The sequence below is a fragment of the Schistocerca cancellata genome, chromosome 2, assembly GCF_023864275.1.
Source record: "Schistocerca cancellata isolate TAMUIC-IGC-003103 chromosome 2, iqSchCanc2.1, whole genome shotgun sequence".
Lineage (NCBI taxonomy): Eukaryota > Metazoa > Arthropoda > Insecta > Orthoptera > Acrididae > Schistocerca > Schistocerca cancellata.
This window is the reverse complement of record NC_064627.1, coordinates 1106943100-1106954645: the sequence shown is the minus strand read 5'-3', so window position 1 is coordinate 1106954645 and position 11546 is coordinate 1106943100. Positions and strand designations below refer to the sequence as shown.

Below are 11546 nucleotides of genomic sequence, written 5' to 3'. Positions count from 1 at the left end.
GGTTCGTTGGTTGGTTTGTGAGATTGAAGGGACCAGACTGCGATGGTCATCAGTCCCTGTTTCACTGGTCTTCTTCGTAAGAGGTGTTCGCCAAAATGTTCCGTACAGAGCACGAAACACGCAATGCGGAGTTATTACTACGACCAGGAAGGTCACATGGTCATTTCTCTCAAACTATTTAATTTAGAAACACCAAACTTTAATTAAAATTTTCGTAACTCTAGTCGCTTCAGTCACGATATGTCCGAACCGAAATTAGCTCACTATTTCCTCTTCTTACAGAGTATTTTTAAGGAGCGATGTGACCCCGCATGGATTAGCCGAGCGGTCTCAGGCGCTGCAGTCATGGACTGTGCGGCTGATCCCGGTGGAGGCCCGAGTCCTCCCTCGGGCATGGGTGTGTCTGTTTGTCCTTAGGATAATTTAGGTTAAGTAGTGTGTAAGCTTAGGGACTGATGACCTTAGCAGTTGAGTCCCATAAGATTTCTTACACATTTGAACATTTTTTGACCTCGTGTCATCCGTAGCCTGGCTAGCAAGCGACTCGTCTTAAGATACTCTATGCCCACTCCTCTTTTCGCAAGGGAACAGCTTCATTCTGATTGGTTGTTGATCCAAACGACCAATCAGAACGTTTCTTCCTGATCATTCTCGCAGCAGATATTGCCTTATCCAATCACTAATTTGATAGTAATTAATGTCAGTAAAACTTCAAATTCTTTTATTTTGTTTAATCAAAATAAATTAAGTGCAAAATATATTCTTCAAATTGATAAATAAACTTATTTCGCCTCTAACCTCCATTCTGGCTACTTTTATGTGAAAGCGAGCACACACCGAGAAACGTCACCTGAACCGTGATTGCAACATAACTTTCCCACGGTTCGTTTGTACAAGGTTTTACGTAAAATGAAATACTAAATTTTAACGCATGTCCCACCTACACTCAATCATTCTCACGCACTCAAGAGGCAAAATACAATCAAATAATAATTTTGACCGATTTTTGTATTACGTAATGCACAGTGACTAAAGTTTTAAAAAGAAAATTCTGATTAATTTATGCACTAATAACTTTGCAATGGCTTCAAATGATAATGAAAGTCAATCTGTTATTATTCCTAACTTGGTTCTAACAAACAATCGTAGGTTTTAGGAGTTCTAGGTAATTCGCTTTATCTCCAAAACTGTAATAAATAAAAATCTGAATCTGGTAACCAGGCATAGGCACCAACCGTGCACAGGTAGGGTGACAACTCCAGCGAGCGACCAAATGGTGCAAATTGCCCTGAAGATAACCGCATCGCGGGTTGAAACCGGTTGGCGACAAAATAAATAACGCGATTGTGACTGTCATTTTGATTGATTGATTATAAGTAAACCAATCGCTGCTATCTCCACGCAACTATGTTGTCTAAAAATACACAGCTCCACTCATTACGCACAGGTTGCAAAATGACAATATGTACACTCAAATAGCAACAGTGAGCTTTCTATTTTTTATTATTTATTTTTGTATCGGACCAAACTGCTGAGGTCATCCTCCCCTAACCTTACGCACTACTTAATCTAAGTTAAACTAACTTAAGCTAAGGACAACACACACACCCATACCCGAAGGAGGACTCAAACTTCCAACGGGGGAAGCCACGCGGACCTTGACAAGACGCCCTAGACCAGGGGCGGGCAGGAATCCTGCACGTGTGCGGTGCACTTGCACGCGTGCAGTTAACAGGTGTTCTGCGTGCACACAGGGGCAAGCTGGCCACCCGCTTACCTCCCCTCCCCACCATACCTTCTGTCCGCTCCTTCCTCTGCAACACGTTTTGTTTCCTAGCTTGCTTTATTGATTGTAGGAATAAGATTAGTAGTAGTAGTGCTTGAAAGATATCGTGGTTTGAAAGAGTACCTATTACCTAAGATACGTTTCATTTAATTATCACAGGTGGAGTGGAGCAAAATAAGGTTAGTAGGAGTGCTTGAAAGATGTTATGTTTTGAAAGAGTACCTAATACCTAAGATACGTTTTATTTAATTATCACAGGTGGAGTGGAACAAAATTTCTACATACAGACAAACGCAAGCAGTTACCTAAATTTTCATCACTGATGTTTGCTCTTAACCGACACTTACTAATTCAGCAAATGCTTTTCCAGCTCTCGCTATATTATGCTCGTACCGCTGGGCTGTTATTGTTGTCGTCCTGAAAAATTGAAAACGGTGCTCCATAAAATGTTAAATCAGTTACATGAGAGACATGACGAAAGGAAGTCGCAGATCTCTCGTGACCACAGCAACTACGACAGATTCATCTAGTATCATCAGATCGCTCTTCTTAAGCTCAGTCAATTTCCCCATCCGCTCAGAATCCGACAATAAATTGTACTCGTCCTTGTGAAATTTGTTGTTATGGCCTTCAATACTAAACTTCCGCTGACCAGCGAGAATACTGCCACATATTAAACATTTTGAATTTTCACGTTTTTTCACAAAGAAAAAATGATTCTCCAATTACTTTTTAAAAGGTAGCAAATCTCCACTTCTCCGTTTCCTTGTTTCACTCTGCATTTTCCGGTTCTTGAAATACAACGTTGACTACGTAGTGGTCGCTACGCATCAACGTCCGCAGCTTAGCCTGGTACTACACTGCCACAACCTGCCGGCTGTCGTCACTCCCGTTTGACGATTGCACGCGTGCAGCACACGTGCAGCGCTGTGCGCTCATGAGCCGCGTGCAACGTTTGCCCGCCCCTGCCCTAGACCATGCGGCTACCCCGCGTGGAAACAGTGAGCTACAAATAAAAAATGACAATCGAGAAATAGACGCACAGCAAGCGGAATACCAACATGCAAAACAAAAACGCTTCGAACTTATGCATTAACTTAGTATATATTTAACTGGGAGCGGGAGGAAGTGTGGAAGAGGTTGCATAAAAGTCAACACAGGAAGGTTAAGGGGCTGTGACCGTGTGCCTAGTGTACATTGTGTGTTCCCATTCTATTTAAATATAGATTCATTGATTTCGATTCACAGTTCATTTAAAAAATACCACATGCATAATTTATAGTCAGTGATTCAGAACGTACAATTTACGTAAATATAGCTACTGTTTATTTGAGAAGCATTACAAGCCAAACAGCTGCCGCTTGCAATCTCCCTCGTCAGTAATGAGGAAGCATCATAGCTTGTATGGCTGGTTTGTTCCTATTATCTTTAGGTGTAATATCGTATTTTGCAGTTACTGTTTCTTATCGTTCACACATTTCGTATTTAGACACTTTTTCTTTAAACTACGTCTTTAATAATTCCTTATTACAATCTTCCTCTGCAGCAATAGTTAATATTCTTCCTCTGATCACGTTTTACTTGTCATTGTCATTAATCTCACATTTTACATCCATTCGTATTGTAAAAATGTATGTATGTACATGCACTGAGGCGACAAAATTCACGGGATAGCGACATACAAGCACACAGATGGCGGTACTACGGCGTAAACAAGATATAAAAGGGCAGTGTACTGGAGGAGCTGTCGTTTGCTCTAAGGTGATTCGTATGCAAAGGTTACCAACGTGATTATGGCCGGACGACGGGAGTTAACAGAGTTCCTGGTAGTAGGAGCTACACGAATGGCACATTCCATTTCGGAAATCATTGAAGAATTCAGGATTGTGCGAAGAATACCAAATTTCAGTCATATTCTGTCACCATGGAAAACACAGTGGCCGACGGCCTCCACTTAACGACTGAGAGCAGCGGTGCTTGAGCAGAGTTGTCAGTGCTAACAGACAAGCAACACAGCGTGAAATAACCCCAGAAATGAGTTCGGGACTACGACAAACTTATCCTTTAGGATAGTGCGTTGAGATTTGACGTTAATGGGCTATGGCGGGAGAGGAATGACGTGAGTGCCTTTGCTAACAGCACTACGTCGCCTGCAGCGCCTCTCATGGGCTCATGGCCATGTTGGTTGACGGTTGAGTTTGGAACCGTGCGACCGCTACGGTCGCAGGTTCGAATCCTGCCTCGGGCATGGATGTGTGTGATGTCCTTCGGTTGGTTAGGTTTAAGTAGTTCTAAGTTCTAGGGGACTGATAACCTCAGCTATTAAGTCCCAGAGTGCTCAAAGCCATTTTAACCATTTTTTTCCCCCAAGCCGTCAACAACGCACTGTGCAAGCTATTGGTGACTCTGGGCCACAGTTGTTCGCGATCGGTTTGAAGAATGTTGAGAACCGAATGATTTGGTCACTCAGATCGCTGGAGTGAACCCCATCTAATATTTATGGAACTTAATCGAGAGGTCAACACGTTCGCATATAGAGGCAGCAATGCTCACTATTTATGCAGAGGAATTTCAACGACTCGTTGAGCCCAAGCTGTGGCCAGTTGTTGTAGTATGCGGGCAGGAGGAGGTCCCACACGATAGTAGGAGCTATCCTATGACTTTCGTAATCTCAGTATATGTATGTACGTGTGTTGCACATCTCCTCCTAAACCACTGAACCGATATCGACAAAACTTGGTACACATATCAATTGCTGTGTAAAAAGAATCGCTGTGGGGTTAAGAACAACCTACCTAAGAAAAGGGTCGGGGTGTTGTGGAAAACAAGTATAGCTTGCCTCACGCGAGTTCCCAGAGTTTCTTCATAAGTTAATTGAGAGTGAGAGCACTTAGTGACTGGCAACTAACTTCAGACATACTTTCGATCTTTTACGATACTTTTTCTCCCAGGCAATCCAAACAAAATGATAAAATGAAAAAAGTTTATTGCTACTTTATTTTTGCTGTTCATGCAGTAAAACTGGTGCATAAGGCATGACGTTTTAATTCATTACTTCGTCACTACTAAATTTATTCACGATGCATTTTGGTACAGTATTCGCATATACCACTGAATATACCTGCAAAATTATGTCATTACCAGTAGGCCGAATGTCGTTTCCGGTTTGGATAAAGTTATCTTGTTGGAGCTAGCAGTGTTTCCAAAGTGATAGTGTTATCAGACGTAATGATGGAAAATGTATGTCGTGTCCATTGCCACACCTCGTTAGCGGCGCCGCAAGTGAAACGGTGAAGTAGAGTATCAGTTTGATGATAGTCTAAGCATTGGTCTGTATTTGACATTCCGATCCTAAAGAGACGTTCATTTGCGCGTATGGAGTTGTATAAAGCGCAATACCACGTAGCTCTTATGTGTGACCGTAAGGTTTTAACATGAATGTTTTGCCAAACTCTAATCAAAGTTTTTTGTCAATCTGCTTATATACTTATTTTCTGTCAGCACCTTATAAACTTCCTTGCTTGTATAGTTCCTTACCCTTTGTCTTGTGTAACTATTCTAAATAATGTATAAGATCTAATATGCGACAACCTATAATAATATGGCCGACCATAACTTGTACCCTTTTGTCTAGAGGAGACTCTGCGTTCACAATGTGTGCCGTGAAATTTCCATTACTTGCTGTTAGGGCCTTTGTCGTCCTATATATCAATAAGGCTCTGCGTTTATCTCTAACGCTGGTGATAGCTAAACCTCCTTCTGTAGAGTCGTGGTTTGATAATAAAACCTAAAGACTCGCCCTTTCTATATAAACCACACTAGAGCAGATTCAGTTCGCTTCCCTATTGTTGGAGGCTAGGGGAAGGCACTTGCGAGGTAGTATACCTAAGGAAGTATAGCAAGATTTATCAACGAGATTTTTTTATCGTATCTAGAGAACGGGTGGAATTCCCTCTTAACACGGCTCGGAAGCTGTTGAGCTTCATTTTCCAGTTCCAGGGAGCTGTCTTGCTAAACCGTATCCCCAGAAGTTTGATGTTATCTGCTTGTTCTACTGGTCCACTTTCAACGAATCCTATTCCCCTGCCTAACTGTAAAATGTAACATTTACCGGAGTTGATTTTAGCTCCAGTGCAGTAAGTAAATGTTTGAATCATGTCCTGTACCTTCATAAGACAGGGTGGATCAGTCATGTACACAGCCAGGTCATCAGCGTAACACCAACATACATATCTCCTGCATTTTCAATTCCAGGGAGCTTAACATATAGCGATTGTAGAAGAGTCTCGTTTCATAACTAGAACAGCAGCACCGAGAGGAGGACAGACTTGCCGTTTCGACGCTGGTACATGAATTCTTTCTTTGCGCTGTCCAGTGACAAGAATTCTGATGATATTTATAAAAAAAAAGGCTCCATTTCCGTCTTTGACATGACATGTAGCAGGTAGTTGTGATGGATCCTGTCAAATGATTTGTCCATGTCTATCGACACGATGGGCACTCTGCATTTGGATGCCGAAGCGACAGCCGTTACGTCCCGGTATTCCTCCAGTGCTTACTCTGTTGTCCTTCTTCGGATGGAACACGACCGTTACTGACGGACGAGGCGTCAAGCAGTGACGTTCAATCGATGAACTAATACCCTAGCAAACAGTTGGAGTGATATAGGACGCATGTTTTGCAGATCATTAGTGTAGCCCTTTTTAGGAACAAATACTATGAGCCCTTCTAAAAAATCACATTGGATAATGGCAGACGTACGTATTTCGTCGAACACTGCAGTGGACGCACTGGCAATTAAATTCCAGTACATGAAGCAAAATTCTACTGGTAGCCCAAGACGTCCAAGGGATTTGTTCCTCGGGCTTCGTTTCAACTTCTCGCACACTTCCTCTTCAGTGACATGAGCTTCCAGCTCTGCGTTTTCGGCATCCGTCACAGCTGGGTCAACGCAAATGCCTCACAGTTATCGTCGTCGTTAGGGTCCCCTCCAGCATACAGTGTCGTGAAATTATCATGGGCAAACCCCTTATGATGTCCTGAATGAAATTTTCACTCTGCAGTGGAGTGTGCGCTGATATGAAACTTCCTGGCAGATTAAAACTATGTGCCGTACCGAGACTCGAACTCCGGACGTTTGCCTTTCGCGGGCAAGTGCTCTACCAGCTGAGCTACCCAAGCACGACTCACGACCCGTCCCCACAGCTTTACTTCTGCCAGTACCTCGTCTCCTACCTTGTAAACTTCACAGAAGCTCTCCTGCGAACCTTGCAGAACTAGCACCCAAGCACTCGTTTCTTCCAGGAGTGCTAGTTCTGCAAGGTTCGCAGGAGAGCTTCTGTGAAGTTTGGAAGGTAGGAGACGAGGTACTTGCAGAATTGAAGCTTTGAGGACGGGCCGTGAGTCGTGCTTGGGTAGCTCAGTTTGTAGAGTACTTGCATGCGAAAGGCAAAGATCCCGAGTTCGAGTCTCGGTCGAGCACACAGTTTTAATCTGCCAAGAAGTTTCTTTTGATGTCCTGTTGGTGGATAAGTTGTCTTCCATCACCATTTCGGAGAGAACATACATGCAGTCGGCTTCTTTTGAATTCAGGAAGAAGATGGAAAAGCCCAGTTTTTTCATCCTTGACTCCGCTGTTATCTCTCAATATTATTTTAACTCTCTCTATTTGCTGACCTTTCAGAGTGGCTATTTTGGCCTCGGTCAGTTTTATTCTAATGATATGACGTGACATTTTGATGGTATATGTGTGTAGTTCTCTTAGACATAGTTCTCTTAGACACTAAAAGTAGACATTAGTTTTACAGATCGACCACGGCCTCTCAGCCCGGAAGTTTTAACTAATGAAGACGGCGGCCGTGAAAGCCTACACGTTATGACTGCAAGTAGAATTCCATTGTGTGTCTTTCTAATCGTTACTTTTAAAAATGGTGTTTTAGGTTTCGCGTTTATTAACCACCGTTCCAGCTTAGATCTGTAGTACCTTATGTTCCTTAAGCACACTTCCCAACGCCGCTCGAGCTCAGTATCCATCAGGTGTGAGACACTGGATTTCCAGACACGCCTACCCCTAAATATCATTTGCCATGGTGTGTTAATCTTAGCCACAACTGCCAAATGGTCAAAAAAACTGACTGGACAAGTTTCGACTGTGAGAACACTATTTTTCAGCCTACTAGAGGTGCAGATTAGATCTAGCCTACTAGTGGAATGGCTAGGGACACAGGTGAACCCTGGATATCCTCTTGGCTGGCTGTGCCAGGTGTCGACGAGGTGCAAATATTTCACTAAGTCTCCCGGTTCCAGGCATATGTTAGGATTCGGTGTTTGGGCGGTGGCAGAAAGGACACAGTTGAAATCACCAGAGAAAATGGCGTCCTCTTTCGCGGGATTGATTAGCTCAGCTACACTTTCCTGAAACAAGGTAGCTCCATCGAGTCTGCGGACTGAGCTGCCCAAGTCCGAAAGTGCCTCTCTCCAACCTTCCAAACATCACAGAAGCTCTCCTGCAAGTTTCGGAGGAGGGCTTCTGTGAAGTTCGTAACGTAGGAGATGAGGCTCTGTCGGAAGAAAAGCTTTGAAGACGGTAGTGAGTAGTGCTTGAGGAGCTCAATCTGTAGAACAGTTGCTCGCGAAAGGCAAAGGTCCCGAGTTCGGGTCTCAGTTCGACACAGAGTTTTTATCTGCCAGTAAGTTTCATGTCAGCACGCACTCCGTTGCAGAGTGAAAATTTCATTGGGGACGTTCTTGTTTATTACGTCTTTACTACCTTGTCTATTCTCAACACATTTTGCAGACAGTATCGAAACATACCAATAAAGCGACCTGCAAAATTATATCATTGTACGGCCCATTATTCATGAGATATAACATCATAAACATTGAGTTGCGTTAAAACGAAACTGAAGAGGAAAATTCGCTGCAGATGTATATGTGTGATATATATGAAATACATGTGAATTGTACGTACTTTGGCAACGTCGCGGGAAAAAAGCTCCTCCGAAAGTCAACCAGACTTGGTATAAATCTTATTTACCATCTGGAAAGAAATTCCCTGGGAGTAAAAACCACCAGCCTGCTATTGTGGTAGGGGTGATAAAGTGGTAAGAGAAGCTGTGGAGATGAGATGGACGCAGACAGGTGGATGAGATGGACTGTTAGAGAGAGAGGTGAAAAAGGACAGAGAAAGAGAACAGTTTGAGATGGACTGAGAGAGGAGAGAGGAGGAGATGTACAGAGAGAGGGGGAGGAGGATGTTGACTTAGGGGGTGAGTAGATGAACTTTGAGGATGAAGAGGAGATGGACTTAGAGGCGGGAAGGGGGTGGTTGGCAGAGAGAGACGGTAAGTAGCAGATGGTCAGAGAGAAGGTAGAGAAGCAGATGAGTCAAATGAGGGGGCAGGAGCAAAGAACAGGGAGAATGACAGGAGGAGATGGAAAGAGAGTGGGGGAATGAAAAGATGGTCTGATAGAAAACTAGAATACATACATTCCCAGGCAATATGGGGTACTCTGCTAGTTCGTTAACTGTTTCCCAAATTTATTGCTGCCTCCACTAGACACCACCAACCCACTGACTACTTGAAAACATAAAAATCCTCGCATTGTCAGCACCTGCAGTGATCTACGGATTTCAGAGTGACCACCAATGAATCGTCTGAAGATGAAACAGTGCGCTTATAAACATCAAAGTCAGTTTAACAGTACTGGTATGAAAATATAATTTATTTATTTGAAGGGTAAATAGTAAAAATATTGTTTTCATTTCAGTTGCACTGATTTGCTACATTTAGTACCTTGCAAACTAATGGAAAGCGGAATCATACCACGTTGTATTCGTTTATCCATTGCATTCATTGTACCCTATGGAATGTAGTGTATCAGTAATTACTCTTTTTGACTGAACCTAATATTACACTTGTATTTTTTTTCTGTCATCAGCAAGCTGAAAGTGGAACCGGCATTACAAGGAAGTTGGGAACTGATGGGTGCCAACAACGAGACTTGAAATCATGTTTAGCAGACCAACAAGTTCAAAGCGGCTGAGTAAGATATCGGGCAAAAGGGAAATAACAGAAAATCAGCCGGTACTTCCTCCGAGACGACCAAATCCTTCTACACTGGACAACACTGGAGGCGAGTATCAATCCCCCGTGCCAGCGAAGCTGGGAACACCAAAGAACGCTGTTAGCGATGCGCCACCCCCACTTCCGTCGAAACCGGAAGCACTGACGGACGCCCGAGACGAAACTCCACCCGTGCAACTGCGGACAGGCCTCACGGCGACAGCCTCCATGAGACTCCAGCCTCAGCAGAGACTGCAGTTGGCTCGCCATGTCACCATATCCAGCAGCCCTGGAGGCGATCTCAAGAAGGGTGTGCTCGATGCCCTCCGGTGTCCCATCTGCAGTCAGTACATGGTGCCGCCAATCTTCATGTGCGCCAGTGGCCACAGCATTTGTGACACATGTAAGGCCAAGTGCCAGGATGTGTGCCCTTCCTGTGGTGAACGCATCGAGACGACTCGCAACCTGGCCCTGGAGCGTCTGGCGGAGTCTTCGTCGTCGCTGTACCCGTGTGGCCACTGGGAGAGGGGCTGCCGACAGCAGCTGCCGTCCAAACAGCTGCGCCGCCACGAGGCTGGCTGCATCTTCCGGCCATTACTCTGCCCCCTAGCATGTGGCTGGCACGGCCGTCGCGACCACCTGTTGTCCCACGCAAAATGCGCACACCCTAACCGCTACTCTGCTGTCGTGGACACAAGTGTGCCCCACATCCAGTGGGACCTACCGCTGAAAGCGTCCTTCCACGATTACCGCCACGCCGTCTTTGCCTTCGGTGAGTCCTTCGCCTACGTGAAGCACTTCAGTGAGGAGAAGCGCAAGATGTACCTGGCTGTGCAGCTCCTGGGTGATCCTGGCAACACTTCGAGTTTCAGGTACAAGTTCGAGATGACCAAGGAGAAAGGAGGCTGTTATGAGTCCATGTCTCGCACGCGCTCTGTGCACTCCTGCGACGAGGACCTCGACACTGTACTTCAGTCGAACGCCTGCATCACTATAGACTTCGAAACATTAGTCTATTTTGGGAATGGACCACGTACCTTCATGATATTCAAGGTGCAACAGAAGGACGCCAGCATTAGCAAACTGCCCGTGATTTAATTCTCACAGTGATTACTCTTTGTCTTGTGGGGCACCTCAAACTCCTATTGCAACAGTTTGCAGCACTAACTATAAACTACAGTAACTGGATAAGTACTATACAAAACATATCAAATTTCACATAATTTTTGAGGAGTTATGCAATGTAATATCTTGTAGCAACCTGACACAACAACCAAATATCCAAGCTGGACATGGAAGATATGTGTAACATAGAATAAAAGGGGATCAGAGTGCAGTGCTGATGTCTGTTTTAACTTTTCGTGTTGTACAGTAGTTGAATGATCTTAGGGAATGCTTATATGTTATTTATTAAAACATGTAATAAATAATTTTTGCTATTCTATATACAAAATAAGAACCAGCAATATCATAATTTGGCTACCTACCATTTAATGCTTAAAACTTTCACGTGTGTTTGTACGATAAATTTAACATATAGCCATGTGGCAAGAGTGTATTTACGTCATGTGGTGCAATGAATGCTTCAGCCACGCATTTAAGTATTGATGTTATTATGGATGTTTATGGTAATGAGGGTTGAGAGAGAAGTCTGATATTGGTGCACAGCCTACTCTCCTTGAATGATGCCAAAT

At 43.9% G+C, this 11546-nt stretch overlaps 1 protein-coding gene across 1 annotated transcript; it reads left to right on the top strand.

The window, feature by feature from the left end:
* Nucleotides 1–9733: 9733 nt before the first annotated feature.
* On the top strand, nt 9734–11236 carry LOC126149963 (E3 ubiquitin-protein ligase Siah1-like). The gene has a single exon (XM_049915843.1). It carries the CDS (start codon nt 9799–9801, stop codon nt 10948–10950), a length of 1152 nt encoding a protein of 383 aa, XP_049771800.1. The 5' UTR covers nt 9734–9798; the 3' UTR covers nt 10951–11236.
* Nucleotides 11237–11546: the final 310 nt, after the last annotated feature.